The sequence below is a fragment of the Oryx dammah genome, unplaced genomic scaffold, assembly GCF_014754425.2.
Source record: "Oryx dammah isolate SB20612 unplaced genomic scaffold, SCBI_Odam_1.1 HiC_scaffold_4, whole genome shotgun sequence".
Classification (NCBI taxonomy): domain Eukaryota; kingdom Metazoa; phylum Chordata; class Mammalia; order Artiodactyla; family Bovidae; genus Oryx; species Oryx dammah.
In genome coordinates, this window is record NW_024070188.1 from 30918155 (window position 1) to 30937299 (window position 19145).

General features: G+C 41.4%; 1 protein-coding gene across 2 annotated transcripts in view; it reads right to left on the reverse strand.

Annotated features, from left to right (window-relative positions):
- The window catches only part of CRYBG1 (crystallin beta-gamma domain containing 1), a 229087-nt gene that overhangs the window by 59883 nt on the left and 150059 nt on the right, over positions 1–19145 (reverse strand). Inside the window, exon 1 of one of the 2 annotated variants that reach the window (XM_040238557.1) lies at positions 11981–12266. The exons of the other annotated variant lie outside the window; for it this stretch is intronic. Coding sequence (XP_040094491.1) covers positions 11981–11983 — 3 coding nt within the window. The 5' untranslated portion in view covers positions 11984–12266. Of the gene's footprint in view, positions 1–11980; positions 12267–19145 lie in introns of those variants that run through there. 2 annotated transcript variants of the gene reach the window in all.

The window sequence follows — 19145 nt, forward strand, 5'->3', positions numbered from 1 at the left end:
TCCAGTGGTCATGTATGGATGTGAGAGTTGGACTGTGAAGAAGGCTGAGCGCCGAAGAATTGATGCTTTTGAAGTGTGGTGTTGGAGAAGACTCTTGAGAGTCCCTTGGACTGCAAGGAGATCCAACCAGTCCATTCTGAAGGAGATCAACCCTGGGATTTCTTTGGAAGGAATGATGCTAAAGCTGAAACTCCAGTACTTTGGCCACCTGATGCGAAGAGTTGACTCATTGGAAAAGACTCTGATGCTGGGAGGGATTGGGGGCAGGAGGAGAAGGGGACGACTGAGGATGAGATGGCTGGATGGCATCATGGACTCAATGGACGTGAGTCTGAGTGAACTCCGGGAGATGGTGATGAACAGGGAGGCCTGGCGTGCTGCGATTCATGGGGTCGCAAAGAGTCGGACACGACTGAGCGACTGAACTGAACTGGTATGGCAGCACCTAACATCAGCTGCTGCTGCTAAGTCACTTCAGTCATGTCCGACTCTGTGGGACCCCATAGACAGCAGCCCACCAGACTCCACCGTCCATGGGATTCTCCAGGCAAGAACACTGGAGTGGGTTTGCCATTACCTTTTCCAATGCAGGAAAGGGAAAAGTGAAAGTGAAGTCGCTCAGTCCTGTCTGACTCTTAGAGTCAGCAGCTGCCACTAAATAAAAGCTACACTGTATTGTTACACATAATTTCAGAGATCTCTATCTCCTCACTGGTGAGGAACCAAAAGTCAGGAAATACAGGATACATTGTTAATATGCCAAAATGTCGGGACATTCAGGCAAGATAGTTTGTTGCTTTATTTTTTTTCAGATTACCTTAAAGGCATTGCTTTAAATTTAGAAGGGTTTCACCTGAAATCAAACTCATATCATTAGTGTATTTTTAAATATTATACAGAATGCTGTGGGCAGTTAGCAATTTGAGTCTGAAACTCAGAAGCATTCAGTTTATGGAAAGTTACAATCCCTAGAAATATTACCTAAGTTTTAAATTTTGTAGGGGATAAAAGCTGACACAGACAGAGACAGTAGTTTTCTTTGATCTTAGTTACTGGTGCAGAGCGTGCAGTATCTTATCTGCCAGTGCCCAATCCCATGGACAGAGGAGTCTGCCGGACCACAGTCCATAGGGTCACAGGACTGAGCATGCATGCATGCACCTGAAATCATATTTGGAGGTTGAAGAAAAATATGTTGAGCATATTATTTGAAAATGTAGCTAATACATTATACTGTTTGAAAATAAGTCATATATTTCCCAGCTTTTCCTTGCCCAATGGAATAAGCTCCTTTTGAGCAAGAAAAAGATCTATTTGTATTCCCAACACGTAGCACAAGGACTTTCAGGAGAGGTGGACATAAACTATCTGATGCTACTAAAGAGTTAGTAACAACCCCCTCCCTCCAAAAGGGAGTCACCAACACCCTTTCGACAATTGTAAACATGGTTGGGTCTAAACAAAACAAGAGCAGAATGGAAACCTTTTTCTGCACAAGACTCAGTGTGGTCAAGAATGCGCAGCTCTATTCTGTCCATGGGAGGATTTTGCCCAGTGATGCAGAATGACTGCTGGCACACAAACTTGAATTTCTTCAGGTTTACTGCTGGCTCCCAGCCTGCGTATGACTTGAGAAAGCGGATCAAGATCTTTTTACATGTATTCACATGTGCCTCCTGCTAAAATGTGGTCAGTGATGTACACAAGTAACCTTTCTGGGAGGAAAACACTGTGATTCCCTATAAGCTCACTTTGTTGATTCTGAAAGATATTTTAGCTCTTTAACTCCAGTTCAGCCATGATGAGGAGTGAATCCAATGGCCATTATTATGAAAGATAAAATTGGCCCTGTCACTTTGATAATATTTTAGGTTCATAGCACATGTGTGTATGTGTTTGTATTGGCAAGGAACTTTTTTTCTGCATAGGTTTTGTAAAAACAGCCTTAGTCATGTGGCTTAAAAAATATGGGAATTTAAACCACTTCACCCACCAACTTTTAAATGTAAAAACAAGGGTTAGAAAATTCTGTTCAATAAAAGCAAGATATACTTTTGTACCTTGTGGCCAGTAAAGGACAAAAATGAGGAGTGGGGAAGGGGGGAGAAAAAAGAAATAGTCAAGCTGAATAGAAAATCTGACGTTGAATTAGTTTACAAGATAAAGAATCATGAAGTTGCACTCTCTGTTCTGAGATGACCTAGATGGGTGGGATGAATGGGAGGGAGGTCCAAGAGGGAGGAGATATGTGTATACATATAGCTGATTCATTTCATTGCACAATGGAAAGCATTGTACAACACTGTAAAGCAATCATTCTCCAAGGGGGGAGGGGAATGATCTGCTCTCCTCTTCATCACTCTACCTTTTTGATAATGCTTGTGCTAATATATATGGCCCATTCTAAATAATAGGACACCCTCACACCAAATGCAAAGGAAGACATGTTCACATGGTACACACTGGTCTATTAAACACTGATACTTTTCATTTTATCTTTAAAATATTTTTTACACATGCTATCAAGTTCCTTCTCTTAGAGCATACTAAGTATAATTAAGCTACAGCTGAACAGTTCTGGAGGCCAAACTATGGACCTCTGTTACTACATTTGCACTATAATAGTGATTTCTTCCATGGCTGATAGGAGTGTAGACTAAGGTTTGCACGAAATGACCCACTGTTTAGATATAAGCAGGGCTCTTTCAAAAAGGCATAGAAAATTACTGCATTTAGTTTTGATCTATGTACAATTTCATATGATGCAACCAACAATACATTGCTCCAAAACTTCAGAGCCTCTCGCTGCTCCCCAGTCTCTTGGGGTGCAGTGCTTGCCTGCCCCTGTGCAGCTTCCAGTATTTGTCAGCATCTCAGTGCCCACCCCATATTTGCTGCTCACCACTGTTCTCCTTGGTTTTTCTTTAATGTCTCTGTCCTTTCAACTTCATGTAACACATACTTCTCTACTTACAACCTCAATATATTTGTTTTTTCTAATGATGTCACTTCAAAACAAATGACAATCATATCCTGTTGTATATTAATAGAATTATAGGTATACTATTGTGTAAAAGAATAGGAGCAGACTTTTTTTTTAACTTCCAGGTTTAACAGAGTCCTGAAAAAGAGGCATTACTGAATATGAAAGTCATAATTTAGGAAACAGTTCCAAGTTCATTATTCCCAAAGTATTTTCCACCCTTTCAGAGGGTTTGAAGAAGTAAAGAGTTTCTTTTAAAAAGTTACTCCCAGTTCCAGCTAAGAATTGTCTTTAGGTCATTTACTATTTGTCAGAAACAAAATGAAACCTGGTTGTAAAGCCACTGACACATGATTAATGAGAAAGGAAGGTAAGATCTTAAAGTGTGTGTGTATTTTACTCATTCATTCCACTAGTAATCATTGAGAATCTGCCTTTTGCCAGATTTTCTTAATCTTAAAGATGCAAACCACGGTCCAAAACATCTAAATAATATTCCTAAGACATGAGTCAGGCTTTTTAAAGTTAGCTCAGTAACTTTTCCCATTTGAACTGATAGTATATTAGCTCAGATGGTAAAGAATCTGCCTGCAGTGCAGGAGACCTGAGTTTGATCCCTGGGTCAAGAAGTTCCCCTGGGGAAGGAAATGGCAACCCACTCCAGTATTCTTGCCTGGAAATTCTATGGACAGAGGACTCTGGCAGACTATGGTCCACCCGGGTCAAAAGAGCTGGACACAACTGAGCAGCTAACAGTTTTACTTTCAAGAAAACAAGATTCCGTTTCCTAGAATATGACTTGTGAAGTGAAAGTCACTCAGTCGTGTCCAATTCTTTGCAACCCCATGGACTGTACCCCATGGATTATATAGTCCATGGAATTCTCCAGGCCAGAATATTGGAGTGGGTAGCCTTTCCCTTCTCCAGGGGATCTTCCCAACCCAGGGATCGAACCCAGGTCTTTCGCTTTGCAGGCAGATTCTTTACCAGCTGAGCCACATGCAAGCCCAGAATATGACTAACATAGCACTTTTATGTTCGTACTGACCACACAGAGTATGTTACAGTGTGTGACATGCTTCTGCCTGGACCCTGCAATATAATAGTGGTGGGGCTGGAACTCTCACTTATGATGGAGTACTGGCTGTAGAATCAGGTGCCTGTTCTTCACCCTTCTCTGTGCCTCAGGCCTTGGACCCTGAGGAATATGGAAACAGACTCCCTTATCCTTTGACTTCAGTAGGTTCGGCCTTTAAAAGGCACTGACAGGAGATCAAAGGGAGGGACTAGAGTGAAGTCAAGCTGTTTTCTTCCCACCTTTCCCTCTCCTGGTTAGGCTCTGGGCTGGGTGTGGTCCAGCCTGACCAAGGTCTCTGTCAGGAACCACCTCTGCAGATACACTCTGTTTTCAGATCCCAGGAATTGCTTCCTCCTCTCACCCCTCTAGCCCTGTGATGGAAAGGGTCTCGGTGGTGCTGGCCCAGCAGTGCTTCACCATCTTTTGCTTGGTATGGAACCAGGGTCGGGGAGGGCATGAAGCATATGATTTTGAGAGCTTTCTTTAAGAAGATGACATAATATTGGATTACAGATTTAGGGACAGAGACTTGGAAGAGGGCTTGCAAGGGAAGAAATTGTGGTCTCCTTAAAATTCTGCCATGCTATTTATGTAGCCCCTCTTGCTTTACTCAATCAACCAGGTTGAATGTGCCCTGCCTTTCCCCATGTGGGGATCCTGACTAATAATTACTACATGTTCAACCATGAGTAACAGATAACTCACAATGCTTCTCTCCGTGTAAACTGAACAGTTTCCTGAATACTTAATTTTTCTCTATCATGCTGAATTAATTTGCTTTACAGTGGAGATGTATAATCCTAATTTGGTGAATATTTTTCCCAAATGCATATAATGTATAAATTAGAGAAGATATGGGAATTTGAAATGGATAGCAATTGTTTCTTGCTACCTCCTGGATTGTACACATATCTTGACTGAAAGTGAAAGTCGCTCAGTTGTGTCTGACTCTTTGCCACCCCATAAATTACATAGTCCATGGAATTCTCCAGGCCAGAATATTGGAGTGGGTAGCCTTTCCCTCCTCCAGGGGATCTTCCCAACCCAGGGATCAAACCCAGATCTCCCGCATTGCAGGCAGATTCTTTACCAGCTGAGCCACAAGAGAAGCCCAAGAACACTGGAGTGGGTAGCCTATCCCTTCTCCAGGGGAGCTTCCTCACCCAGGAATCAAACCAGGGTCTCCTGCATTGCAGGCAGATTCTTTACCAACTGAGCTATGAGGGAAGCCCAATATCTTGATTAGTGTATAATCAAATCACTGGCCAACTAGTTCTAAACTGGAGTAAAGAAGCTTAGCCAAATTGAAAAATGGAAATGTATATTATCAAATTAGTTCCTTTCTTATTGACTGGGAACCAAGAAAGCATATTCTCATGTTCTTTATGTATTTTTAAAGAAGAATGACTTGTACAATTAGATCAGAGATCAAGAGTAAATACTTTAAAACACTAGAAAACCATCAGCATACTGCAAAATGCAAGCGCTTAACTCCCAAGGGCTAACTTCCAGTTAGGTCATTCATATATAGATGATGTGATGAGGGGGATAGAGATATTGGGGAGACAAGGGTGAGGCAGTCAAGGAGAGACTGATGCAGCATGCCTGCCTCCACCAGGAACACTGGCAGCCAAGCCCACCATGGTGGCTGGGACCAGGAGGAGGGAAGGAACCCAGAGGTTATAGGTTCATAAAGAATGAAGAAGCCTCTCCTACTCAGCACTGTTGACTCCAGGTTGCCTCTGAGACTTCTAGTGACCTTGAAACCTTATAACCTGAGGTTATTTTAACCACATTTAGAAGTAGGGCATAAAACAGATTTATTTCTAGAAAATAAATTTATCTTTCCAGTTCATATGTACTTCCCAGAAATATCTCAGTTTTCTGCGATTTCTAGTGAGAATTAATTGACTTCCTGGTAATTCATTTCAAATTAAGAAGCAAAATGCATGCTTTCATGAAAAGAACTCAGGAATACTACTAAACGGGGATCAAATAATTAACCTTCTCAAAAATTCTTCTTGTGTCATTGAGGATATTGAGAAATTCACATGAAGTGATATATGTGAACATGTTTTGAAAAGCAACAAGTGCCTAAGAAAGTGATGGCTGCCATCATTAATAGTCTGATATTTTGCCGATGTTTCATAATCCAAGTTTAAATTATAGTAGCTGAGTAGATAACTAACAGGATTAATTTATGATTCTCAGTGAGATGGAGATGAAGATAGAATATGATAGACAAGCAGGACTGGGCATATCATTGATTATAAGCACTTGTTTCAATGCGTCATGACCAGAACGGAAGAAAACTGAAGTCTACCCTCTCCTATCAACATTATCCTTTCTGGATCATAATGTACAGGAGATATGCAACCAGGTAGAGTGAACACCTCGCGATCACCCTATGTAGATAAGCACGTCACTTCCTATAACCTTATGCCCCTTTATTTTTCTTCATAGCACTTATTATTACCTGAACTGAATGTACTTAGTATTTGTTTACTTCATTGTCTGTCTTTCCTCACAGAATGTATAAGTTTCATGAAAATAAGAATGTAGCTTTTTTCACCACTATGTCCCTATTCCTTCCTCAATGTAGGGTACCAATAGGCACTCAAAAAATACTTATCAAAGGAACACATCAACCATATTTTCCAGAAATTGCTCAGTCTCCTACAAGCAACATTGCCATACAACATTGTGCAATGGAACAGCCAGTAGTTTGGCGGGCCCTCAGTTAATTCTCAGCCTGGAAAAAAGGCCTGTCTCTAGTCTTGGCCCTCTTCTCAAATGACTCCCCCCAAATCCAGTTTTTAAAATGCTCATCTGGATTGTTTGAGATCAAATGAACTGTCTGTCTCTGGGAACGAGACAGGGAATAGGAAAGGAAACCTTAAAGTACATACACACACACTCACACACACACATATATAAAGTGCATATACTAATTTATACAGTGTATGTGTGTATATATATATTCATATTTAAAACTCAGAATATATAAACAAGTACAACAAGGAAAATATAAGTTATCCTTTATCTTTTCTATCCTAAAATACCACTATTACTGTTCTTTCTGTCTGGCTTTTTTTTTCATCTCTGTCTGGCTGTTTGTCAGGGCATTGTATAATAGCATTTTGTACTTCCTATTTGGTGTATTATTCTTTCACTGAATTCATGCCAATAAATGTGTGTGTGCTAAGTCACTTTAGTCGTGCCTGACTCTTTGCGACTCTGAAGACTAGCCTGCCAGGCTCCTCTGTCCATGTGATTCTCCAGGCAAGAATACTGGAATGGGTTGCCATTTCCTTCTCCAGGGGAGCTTCCCCACCTAGGGATCGAACCAGCATTTCTTAACTCTCCTGCATTGGCAGGTGGGTTCTTTACCACTAGTGCCCCGATAAATACATCTCTATAATCATATTTTAGTGCTTGCACTAAATCCCATCGTGTCAATGTACCACAGTGCCTACAGTTCATTTATGTTATTTTCAATGCTTTGCAGGCTGCAGAAAAAATATTTGTACCTTATCTCTACACACATCCTTAATTATTCCCACAGGATTAGTTCCTAATTAGGATTGGTTCCTAATTAGTAATCAAGGGAATGAAAAGCAAAACCACAATGAGATACCTTTACAAACCCATCAGATTGGAAAATAATTAAAAAGAGTGATAATTCCAATATGAGAGAGGCTGTGGAGCAATAGGAATGCTCACATGCTGCTGCTGTGAGTGTAAATGGGCACTACTGCTTTGGAAAACACCTTGGCATTTATCTAATAGAACAGAAGGTATGTATATCCTATGAGTATTATCAGTATAGTCCCTAGAGCAGCAAGCAGTTCTCAAAATTCTGCTTTCAGGATTCCTTGACACTCTTAAGAATTAAGGCCCCCAAGAGCCATTGTTTATATGGGTTACATCCATCAACACGTCTCAGGGTTAGAAATGAAAACTGAGCCATTTTTAAAGTTCAACAACGTGACACACATTCCACTAGTCATCAGGGCAAGACAGCATTGCATGTCACGTTACCTCTGGATCTCCAGTGCACACTGACGAGAGGATGAAAGTAAAAAGCAAATAGCATCTTAGCATTTTTATGAAAATAGTTCTGCATCAAGGACTCCCCTGGGAGATCTTGGGAACCCTGGAGTGCCCCCAGACCTCACTTTGAGAACTGCTGTCCCTCGAGAGGCTCATGCACATTGTTCCAGGACGTGCACTAGGACGTTCCCAGCAGGCTGCCTGTACAAACCCCTCAACAAGAGACGGACCCAGATCCCATCCACAGCAAGATGAATAAATTCACTGTGGTTCATTCATAAAACAGAATACAGCAACAGAAAGAATGAACACGTCAGTGGCACAATCCGTGGATGAATTTTATAAGGTTGACTGAAAGAATCCAGACCCCCATGAGCATATAGGATATAATTCCATTCCTATGAAATTTAAGAACAGGTAAATTAATTCACACTGTCTTGGGATATATTCATAGGTGGTAAAATTATAAAGAAAAGCAGAGAGAGAGATGTTGATTTTAACAGGCTCCCCAGATGCCACTAGCGGTCAAGAACCTGCCTGTCAGTGTAGGAGACTAAGAGACAGAGGTTCAGTCCCTGGGTTGGGAAGATCCCCTGGAGGAGGGCACGGCAACCCACTGCAGTATTCGTGCTTAAAGGATCCCAAGGACAGAAAAGCCTGATGGCCTATAGCTCACGGGGTCACAAAGAGTCGGACACAACTGAAGTGACTTAGCCTGCACACACAATGATTATAACAGTTAAGAGAGTAGTTAACCACTTGTGGTGCAGATTCTGTGTTCATTTTAAAAATTGACATTTTGTTCATCATGGATTTTTTTTTCATGAACTTTTGTTTTCAAAAATATTGCAATAAGGACTTACATGCTTGGTAGTCCAGTGGTTAAAAAAAAATCTGCCTGCCAATGCAGGGGACACAAGTTCAATACCTGGTTTGGGAAGATACCACATACCGCAGGGCAACTAAGTTGGTGTGCCACAACTATTGAGCCTGTGCTCTGGAGCCTGGGAACCACAACTACTGATGTCACACTGTAGAGCCCACTGGCTGCAGCTGCTGAAGCCCAAGTGCCCTGGAGCCTGGGTGCAGCAACAAGAGATGCCACCACAGTAAGAAGCCTGTGCACCGCAACCAAAGAGTAGTCCCCACTCATCCCAGCTGGACAAAAGCCTGGGAACAGCAACAAAGACCCAGCACAGCCAAAAATAAACACATAAAAGTACTTATGAAATATTATAATAAAATGAATTGAAATATTATTTATCTTGATTACTGAATTTTTTGACATCCCCTTAAACTTTGCTCCTGAGGCAAAAAGCCCCACTCCCTTCACCCTACTACTGGCCCAGTGGTGAGGGAAGAGAGAGGATGTGATCAGAACGAGACCCCCAGAAGACTTAAAGGTGGCAGCAATAAGCTATTTCTTGACCTACGCCTAGTTATTAGAGATGCTTGCTTTATAATTATTCATTATACCTCACATTTATATTTTATACGCTTCTGTTGCATGCTATATTTTACAGTGACTAGGTAAATATGCATTTCTTTGCTTTTCAATGGCACTGAACATGTTTTATATTCTTACTGGCCTTTTATTTTTCCTCCTTTAAGATTTATTTCAACTAACATTTCTTAAGAACTTACCATGTGCCAGGTATCTCTTAACAGTCCTGTGAAGTGGCAACTAGCATCCTCATTTTGAGAAACCTGTAATGTGAACAGCAGTGTGCCCGCCACACACAGCAGGCGGGACCAGAAGATGCACTGTGATGTCTGCACTATTTCTCTCCTCCCCTTTCCTGCTCTATTCCTTTTGGTTATGTTGGACTGTCATACACACACACACACACACACTTACATATGAACAGAGAAGGAACGTGTGCTTCTAAGGAAGGTGGGGAGGAGGAGCAGTATAAGCACAGGAAATGACTGGGAGGGGCAGTTCCAGGGGAACCAACAAATCGGAGTCAGTGCGGGGGGTGGAGGGTGGTGGGGTGTTGCAGGTAATTCACACTTCTAACTCGCCATGGCCTATTCCATTCTGGGTTTTCATCCAGCTTCAAACACCTTTCCCACGCTCTGGGTCTCTAACTTTCTCACTTTGTTTTTACTGTCCCAGGGAATTTAGCCTTACTTTTCACTGCCTGCAGTAGACTGTTGGATTGGGAGTGAGTGAGTGTGTGATTGTGTGTGTTGGAGTGGGAAGACTGTGAGAAAGTTGCTGCTCCTTCAAGCATTTCATCACCTCGCACCACTCCGTTCTTGCCGGGCGGCAGAAGCCTCAGATGCTGCTCTCTGCCTCAGCTTGCACGTCTGGATCGCGTTTTGCAAACACTGCTCCTGTACAGACTTGAGGCGGACAAGCCTGTGCACCCAGGTTGAGCACTGCCCTAGTCCTGATTATGCCTGGAGACACAAGCAGCAGGTTCCTGCCCATTTCAACATCAGAATTAAAATGAGAATGTCGGCTCACTAGCCACCAGGCTCTCAGGACCCACAGTGGCTTCCACGTAACTTTATCTCATATCACAGAGAAACTCATGGGAGAAGCAATGTTCAAAATTCCCAGCCTGGCCACCATACCTCCTCCCACACCCACCCCACCCCAAGCTTACTAACCAAGGTGCATACATAGGCTATAGTTAATCAGCTTAGTGCATTTTGGCCTTAATAAGATGGTTGACCAAAATATCAGAAATTTTATTAAATTTAAAATGCTTTCTGAAGGCTTACAGTCATAATGCCCTTAAACCTAAGTGTTACTTTTTTTAAATTCGGCAAATTTACCTTGAAAAAGGCATTTGTCATAAAATACAGGCATTAATTCTGTTAAGATTCCTGTTAAGATTAGATGTTCTTATCTTAGGGTAAGGACTATTTGTCCATGTAGTTATTAAGCCATTGTGTCTAAAATGTCAAAGAATGGGGGAAAGAGATACGAATTAACAGAGAGAATAATGGCCACAATACCCAACACTTTTCCCGGGCTTTATATTTACATTTATTAAATTTATATTTGCCTCTCTGAGCAAAGTAGAGAAGCAAAGTTTAACAGACTCTTATATAAACTCCCTTTTCTTAAAAGTTTACAAGATTTCTTTTTTTCCTTACAAGAAGGAAGGCTTATTTTAAGCCACAGCACTTCTAGAATGGTAGGGTTGTAAGAAGCTGAGTTGCTCCTATAAATTTCTGTGTCCTAGTAAAATCTTATTTGGGGGAAGTATGCATAACACATAGTAACATGTTATGGGGACAGGCCAGTGTGAGCAGCAACACCCAACACCCAGTGAAGAACGTATCTGAAAGATAACCTACATTTTAAAAGAAAGTATAATAGAGATTTACCTCCCCCTGCCATTAGGAAAATAAAAATCAATCCTTAACACCAGACACGATGTTTTCCAACTAATTGCTTCCAACAAGTTGCCTTTGATATTTGGGAAAGGGGCGGAGAAACAGATTTTTTTCACCTTAGGAGGAAAAAGGGAATGGCTGATGGAACTAACTCAAACATATTCAGCAAGGGAAGCTTGTCAATGATTACCTGCAATAATTTAAAGAACCTAGAAAAGGGGAGACACAGTAGATAATATACTAGTATTTTCATTTCTAGTTCAAAGTTTCTTCAAGAGTACTCAGCCCTCATTCTATTCCTCAGCCTTCTATGGTATTCTTTCTACTCACAATTGCTCATGATTTTTAAGCTCAGAGAATTTACCAGCTCTAGACAATAAACACATTGTGAAGTTAACTGATGTCATGAATAATAATACTATATACGTTCAAAACAAAATCTCAGTTAAAAAAAAAAAAGCAACAAAGTGTCAGTCAATGAAGAGATAACAAAACTTCACTTAGTTTCTTACCATGATGTGGCTTCTTTTTTCCTTTCTATAGACACACCAAGAGAATATGAGAAGTGCAGTGTAGCTGCCCGGGCATTACGAAGATCAAGCTTCCTACTTCTCAGAAAAGCCTTGTCTATCCTCCTCCTTCCAAATGACTCTGTTTAACTCTCAACAGCTCACCTTCCTGGCAGGGCTGCACTCTCTCTGAGCCAGAGCCCAATGACAGATACTGACTGTTGATGTGAAAAGCACATGTAACAAGGGTGTGTTTCATTCAAAAGTTGAAAGGGTTAAAGAGGTGCACCCTTTTTTGGGTGTGACACTGAACCAAAATTGCTGAAAAGACAACAGAGGAAGTAGTAGGCAAAGTTGCCCTTGGGGAAAGTTGCCCTGTACCCATTAAACTGGAAAACCTGATAGGAAGTAGAGCGAGAAGGATCTCTTAGTTTTGATTTTCTTTCTCTGGTGAATGAAGTCAACTTTCTTTCATGCTGAGTTTTGGTTATGTCTTGTTTTTACCCCAGGTTGTATTTTCTTTATGCTTTAAAAAAAAGATATAAATGATATCCCATAAGCCACATATACCAAAAATGTAAGCATGAAGAATAACAGAAAAGGTAAAAACTATGCCCACCTCATTAAAATACCAATAATTGACAACTTTGGACACCTATCTTCCTCAATAAGTAGAAGTCAATAATTATGACTTATCATAACATTTGCACCAAAGGATTCTAGTTTGTAAAAGTCTTATCAGAAGTTGGTGGCAATTTATTCTTCAATGAACTAGACACACTACTATTAGACCAATTAATTACTTAAGTATTATTGTTGTTGCTTAGTTGCTGTTATGACTGACTCTTTTGCGACCCCATGGACTGTAGCCTACCAGGTTCTTCTGTCCATGGAATTTCCCAGGCAAGAATACTGGAGTGGGTTGCCATTTCCTTCTCCAACAAATCTTCCTGACCCAGGTATTGAACCTGTGTCTCCTGCTTGGCAGGCAAATTCTTTACCACTGAGCTACCTGGCAAGTTCTAAGTATTATTAGTTGACATCAATCATAAAAAAGTGCTCTCCTAATTTTTTCATCATGAGCATTAGTATTAGAAACATTTATTGAGCATCTACTGGCTCATTTCAATGTGCAAGCTTATATTGATGATGGCGAGTATGTGTGAGGTACTATGATTCTTTTGTATATTTTAAATTTTATTTTAAATGATGGTTAAAAAACGCAATAAAATTCACCCTCTTAACCATCTTCAAGTGTACAGGTTAGTAAAGTGTTCACTATATTCACATCGTTTGTAATGCACAGATCTCTAGAACTTGGAACCACTGAAGCTTTATACCTACTGGAAAAAAAAAAATAACAACCACCCTATTTTGCCCTCTCTGTAGCCCCTGGAAACCACAAGGAATTTTTGTGTTCTCCTCCTTGTCTCTATGAGTTGGACTATTCAGGTACCTCATAAAGTAAAACAGTATTTGTCTTTTTGTGACTAGCTTATTTCATTTGGTATAACATCCTCAAGTTTCATCCATGTTGTAGGATAAGATAGGATTTCCACATTTTTATGGTTGAATAATATTCCATTGTATATATAGGTCACATTTTCTTTGTCCATTCATCTGCTAATGGACATTTGGACTGCTTTCACTTCCTGGTTCTTGTAAATAATGCTGCAAAGAACCTGAGTGTGCAAATCTCTCTTCAAGATCCTTGCATTCGATTATTTTGGATATATATCCAGAAGTGGATCATACTACAATTCAATTTTTTGAGTAACCATCATACTGCCTTCCCACCAACAGGGCACAAGTGTTCCAATTTCTCCACATCTTCACCAACACTTGTCATTTGGGGTTTTCATAGTGGTCATCCTCATGAGTGTGAAGTGGCATCTCATTGTGGTTTTGATGTATATTTCTCTAAGGACTAGTGATCCTTTCACATGAAAAGAAAGAAACAAAGAATGTATATCTTCTTTGGAGAAACACTTCTTCAAGTCCTTTGCCCTTTTTAAAAATCAGATTTTTTTTTTTTTTTTTTTTTTGGTTTTTTGCCAGGGTCCAGCCCCAGTGGATCCAGGGAATTCGAAGCAGGGACGGAGTTGGTGAGGAAAAACTGATTTATTTAGAAATATAAAGAGAGATTAGGAAAGAATAGTGTAGTAGGAAAATTAGTGGAGAAAAGAGGCTGAATAACTTGGTTTACATAGAAAACCAATTAAGTTCCAAGACAAGGAACTTGCACTGTCTACATAGGCCACCGGCGCCCGCTTGAATAGCGGAGGGTACCCCTCCTTGGGCTCCCTCTCCCGTGGGTCTTAGAAGCCAGGGTGAATAAGTAGACACGGTGAGCCTCCATGCTCCAGATGGGAATTCAGCCAGAAAAGGGAGAAAAAAAACGACATGGAGGAGGCAAGCATCGATGCCAGACCCACAACTTTATTTTCAAAAGCAGCTTATATACCCCAAGTTGTACATAAAGAAATAATGGAATATGCAGATTTATGCAGGAGCAGCAGTCCTGACCCTTATTGAGACCAGGCTTTCTTTTTGCATACATTCCTGTGTACAAAAGGTCTTAGGTGGTTTTACATCATCTTCTGGCCAGGGGGCCTGTTAACATTTTTGTGGCTCTTTTCCTAGATAAATGTCTATCAACCAGAAAACTCTTTTTCCCTTGAAGTGTTTTTTCTTTAATCTGTATCATCCTCAAAGTACTAAATAAAGTTACGTTCCTGTAGAACAAAGGTGCAGTGGGTTATAAGAAAGAAAGTACTTAACTCAAAGATCTAATGTTGCTAATATCAGGGCTACTACCTGTTTTTTCTATATACCAACTACGAAGTGAAGTGAAGTGAAGTCGCTCAGTCATGTCTGACTATTTGTGACCCCATAGACTGTAGCCTATCAGGCTCCTCCATCCATGGGATTTTTCCAGGAAAGAGTGCTGGAGTGGATTGCCATTTCCTTCTCCAGGGAATCTTCCCGACCCAGGAATCAAACCCAGGTCTCCCGCATTGCAGGAAGATGCTTTACCGTCTGAGCCACCAGGGAAGCCCAACTATACCAACTATATCTACAAATAAAAGATATGAAAACTTGGCAGCAAGTATTGGCTCAACAAATGAAACCCTTAATCAGTCCTATTCTAATGATTTTGACTTCTCAGAAGCCCCTACATTCCTAGGATGTTTTAAGCTTCCTGTGCCTCTCGCGGTCAGGAGGCCGCAAACAATCACAGGCGCAGCTGTAAGAGTCTGGCAGGCAGACTAGAAAACCATCAGAGGGGTTTTTGGATTGAAACACTCTTATTATGCCCAGGAGATTTATTATCTAAAAGTTCTAAATTAACTTTTTCCAGAAAAAGCTGGTGGGGGGATAGCCCCCTGTTAATGTCAGAAGAGTAAGTGGAAAGCATAACACAGTAAAGCAGGCAGACTCTGGTTTTGGGGCAGATGCATGAGCAGATCCAGCGAAGCTCCCTTAAGGCCCGACTCGCCTTTGCCTGTCAGGCCCCTTAACCTCATGACATTTGCCACGGGCGGGACTCCTCATGCTGGCTCCCGGCAGTTTTTGATTAAGAGTGCTATTCTAAACAAATAGAGAGCTGAATTATTAGAAAAAGACCCTGATACTGGGAAAGACTGAAGGCAGGAGGAGAAGGGGATGAGAGAGGATGAGATGGTTGGATGGCATCACTGACTCAATGGACATGAGTTTGAGCAAACTCAGGGATACGGTGAAGGACAGGGAAGCCTGACATGTTGCAGTCTGTGGGTTGCAGAGTCAGATATGACTGAGCAACTGAACAACAACAACATTCTAAAGAAAAGTTATAGGAAGTAGATAGCTACACTTATTTTTAAAATATAAATTTCTCTAGGCTTGGCAAACTCAGCTGTAATTTCCTCTGTAATCAGCTATGTAAAAAGATAAATTTTGAATAGATTGAGAGTTAGACTCTCCTAAAAAAATGATCTTAAGTAACCATTTAAAAATATTAAAAGTTTATTTATGAAAGACTCAATGATCATGTGCCAACTGTAACTGTATTTATAGAATGTCACACTCATGATTACTTGAGGGCTCTTACGGTTCATTTATTCATTCAACAATTTATCAGTTACCAACTTTGTCAGTTTCTATAGATTCAGGAATTAAAAGACAGTCTCTGCCATCAAGGAACTCACAGTTTGGGGTAAATGAGAAGTAAAGAAGGCAGATGTGTGAAAAGACAGAGCAAAGCAATGTTACTGTTTAAACATTCATATAGGATGCAGTGGGCATATGATGACAGTTACCATTAACGGACAGCCTGTGTAGAAAAGGTAGTACTTTATAGAAGGGGAGCCATATGAACTGATACTCAAAATACATGTATCTTAATTATGGTACTATGGTTGGTAACAGATAAAGTCTTTATAATCTAACATTAATTCATTCTATAATTTAACATAAATAATTGATATTAAAACATTTGGGGAAATATATGCACATATACACACATACACATATATAATTTGATAACCCTAATCTGAAAATAAGACTCCTTCTACTGATTCAACCTGGACAGAAAAACCATGAAACAATTACTATCTTCTATAAAGTACCTACCATCTTCTCACTTGGTGAGAGGTAGAGAACATAAGGCTTATTTTGACTTCTAGAAGTTTATATACTTGTCTATAAAACAACCACTAGTGGACAGGCAGACATATAATTAAGCACTAATATGTGTAGAAGAGACATTTGTAATGCTTCAAGAGTTCAAAGAGCAAGAGATCAGTGAGGACGTGCCAGAAGACTGCAGGAAAGACCTGGGACTGCCTTGAAGGATAGATGCAATGCGGCAAGGGTCACAGAATGGCATTCCAGGCAAGGGGAACAGCAGAAGAAAGGCAATGAGGCGACAATGGGCATGGGTGGTTCACTGGAGTGACCAGACGCAAAGGTTACTGGGGTAAGCAAGTAGGAAGCTGGAAAAATAAGATTGATTTAGTTTTGGGAGGGCCTTAAGAAGCCAGTCAAGACTAGGTGTGATGTTATGAGAAATAAGAACTCTTGGCCAGTGTCTGAGCAGGCAACGTTTGATGTGCCATGTTTGATATGATCCAAAGCAGTGCTGGAGGAAGACAAGCACGGCAGGCTTCAGTGGGCCCAACAGGATGGGGACCTGGACTCAGCAGTTGAGACATGAAGGACTGAGGAGCCTGAAGTGACCACCAAATGTGGGAATAGGGGGAAAAAAGAAAGGGCCGTGGGAAAGCAGACACTGAGAGGGAGAGATGACTCCAAAGAACCTGTGATGCCTTGGAGAACCCTGGGAGCTTCATCAGAGGCTCAGGAGTCTGGTGTGGGTCATCCTTAACTCAGTTCAGTTCAGTTCAGTCGCTCAGTCGTGTCCGACTCTTTGCAACCCCATGAATCGCAGCACACCAGGCCTCCCTGTCCATCACCATCTCCCGGAGTTCACTCAGACTCACGTCCGAGTCCGTGATGCCATCCAGCCATCTCATCCTCTGTCGTCCCCTTCTCCTCCTGTCCCCAATCCCCCCCAGCATCAGAGTCTTTTCCAATGAGTCAACTCTTCGCATGAGGTGGCCAAAGTACTGGAGTTTCAGCTTTAGCATCATTCCTTCCAAAGAAATCCCAGGGCTGATCTCCTTCAGAATGGACTGGTTGGACCTCCTTGCAGTCCAAGGGACTCTCAAGAGTCTTCTCCAACACCACAGTTCAAAGGCATCAATTCTTCAGCACTCAGCTTTCTTCACAGTCCAACTCTCACATCCGTACATGACCACAGGAAAAACCATAGCCTTGACTAGACGGACCTTAGTCAGCAAAGTAATGTCTCTGCTTTTGAATATGCTATCTAGGTTGGTCATCACTTGTCTTCCAAGGAGTAAGCGTCTTTTAATTTCATGGCTGCAGTCACCATCTGCAGTGATTTTGGAGCCCCCAAAAATAAAGTCTGACACTGTTTCCACTGTTTCCCCATCTATTTCCCATGAAGTGATGGGACCAGATGCCATGATCTTCGTTTTCTAAATGTTGAGTTTTAAGCCAACTTTTTCACTCTCCACTTTCACTTTCATCAAGAGGCTTTTTAGTTCCTCTTTACTTTCTGCCATAAGGGTGGTGTCATCTGCATATCTGAGGTTATTGATATTTCTCCCGGCAATCTTGATTCCAGCTTGTGCTTCTTCCAGCCCAGCACAGTAAATATATCCACATGGAAATGTCCTCAAACCATGTCCTCGAACCTAGAGCAGAACTGGAACCCCTTTCCATTCTCAAAGCTCTACCTCTACACTTTACCTGAAGGCTGAACCAGTCACCTATCAGATCACAATCTTGTAGGAAAGATGTAAGTGACAGTTTGTAACTGGCATCACTAGCTCTATGAAGAGCCAGATGTGCTCTTATTCCCTGTAAAAGAGACAGAAGGCACCAGTGTCTGTCCTCAGCTGCTGTCCGGCATTTTACAGCTCTGGGTGGGGAGTCAGTCTCTCCGCCAGTGCTTCATCCACATGTGGCCCCGGCAAAGCCATCTTTGTAGTGAGAAGTTCATTAATCAGCATAAGTAATAACCACTCTGACATGACATCATTTTGTTTCAATCAAGTGTTTGAAAAAGGGTCATGCTTTGTGATTATCATAATGAATGAAGTAAAAATAGCAAGCACGTAGTTTTGCTTTTAAACCAATGAAATCCTCTTGCAAGAGGAAACTTCTTTAAATTAACTTCACGCAGAGATGAGAGGAAGAGTTGCCAGTTTCATTTACTTTCCAGCAACACTGCAGGCACTGTACTGTTTCATTACTACACATTTTTTTAAAGTGTGAATTGAAAAAATAAAGGGGGACTAGATGCTCAGAGCCAGCAACAGGACTCCTTACAGGGCATGGGGGAAGGCCTGAGAATCTGTCATGCCTCCTTCCTGCCCTGGGTCAAGTTCCCCAGTTCCCCAGGGCCTTTCCTCTTCTTCAGGGCCTTTCCTCGCCCACTCATTCTCTCTCTACCTGTGGGAATCTGAATTCGGGAGCAAGGAGGCAGGAATATGGTGAAAAATTCCTGGCCCTGACACTATGGCTGGGTCTGTGCAGAGCACAGAGCAGGGACCAGATGCAAAAGAAAGCAAAATTGCCAATGCCTGACTTTCCTCCC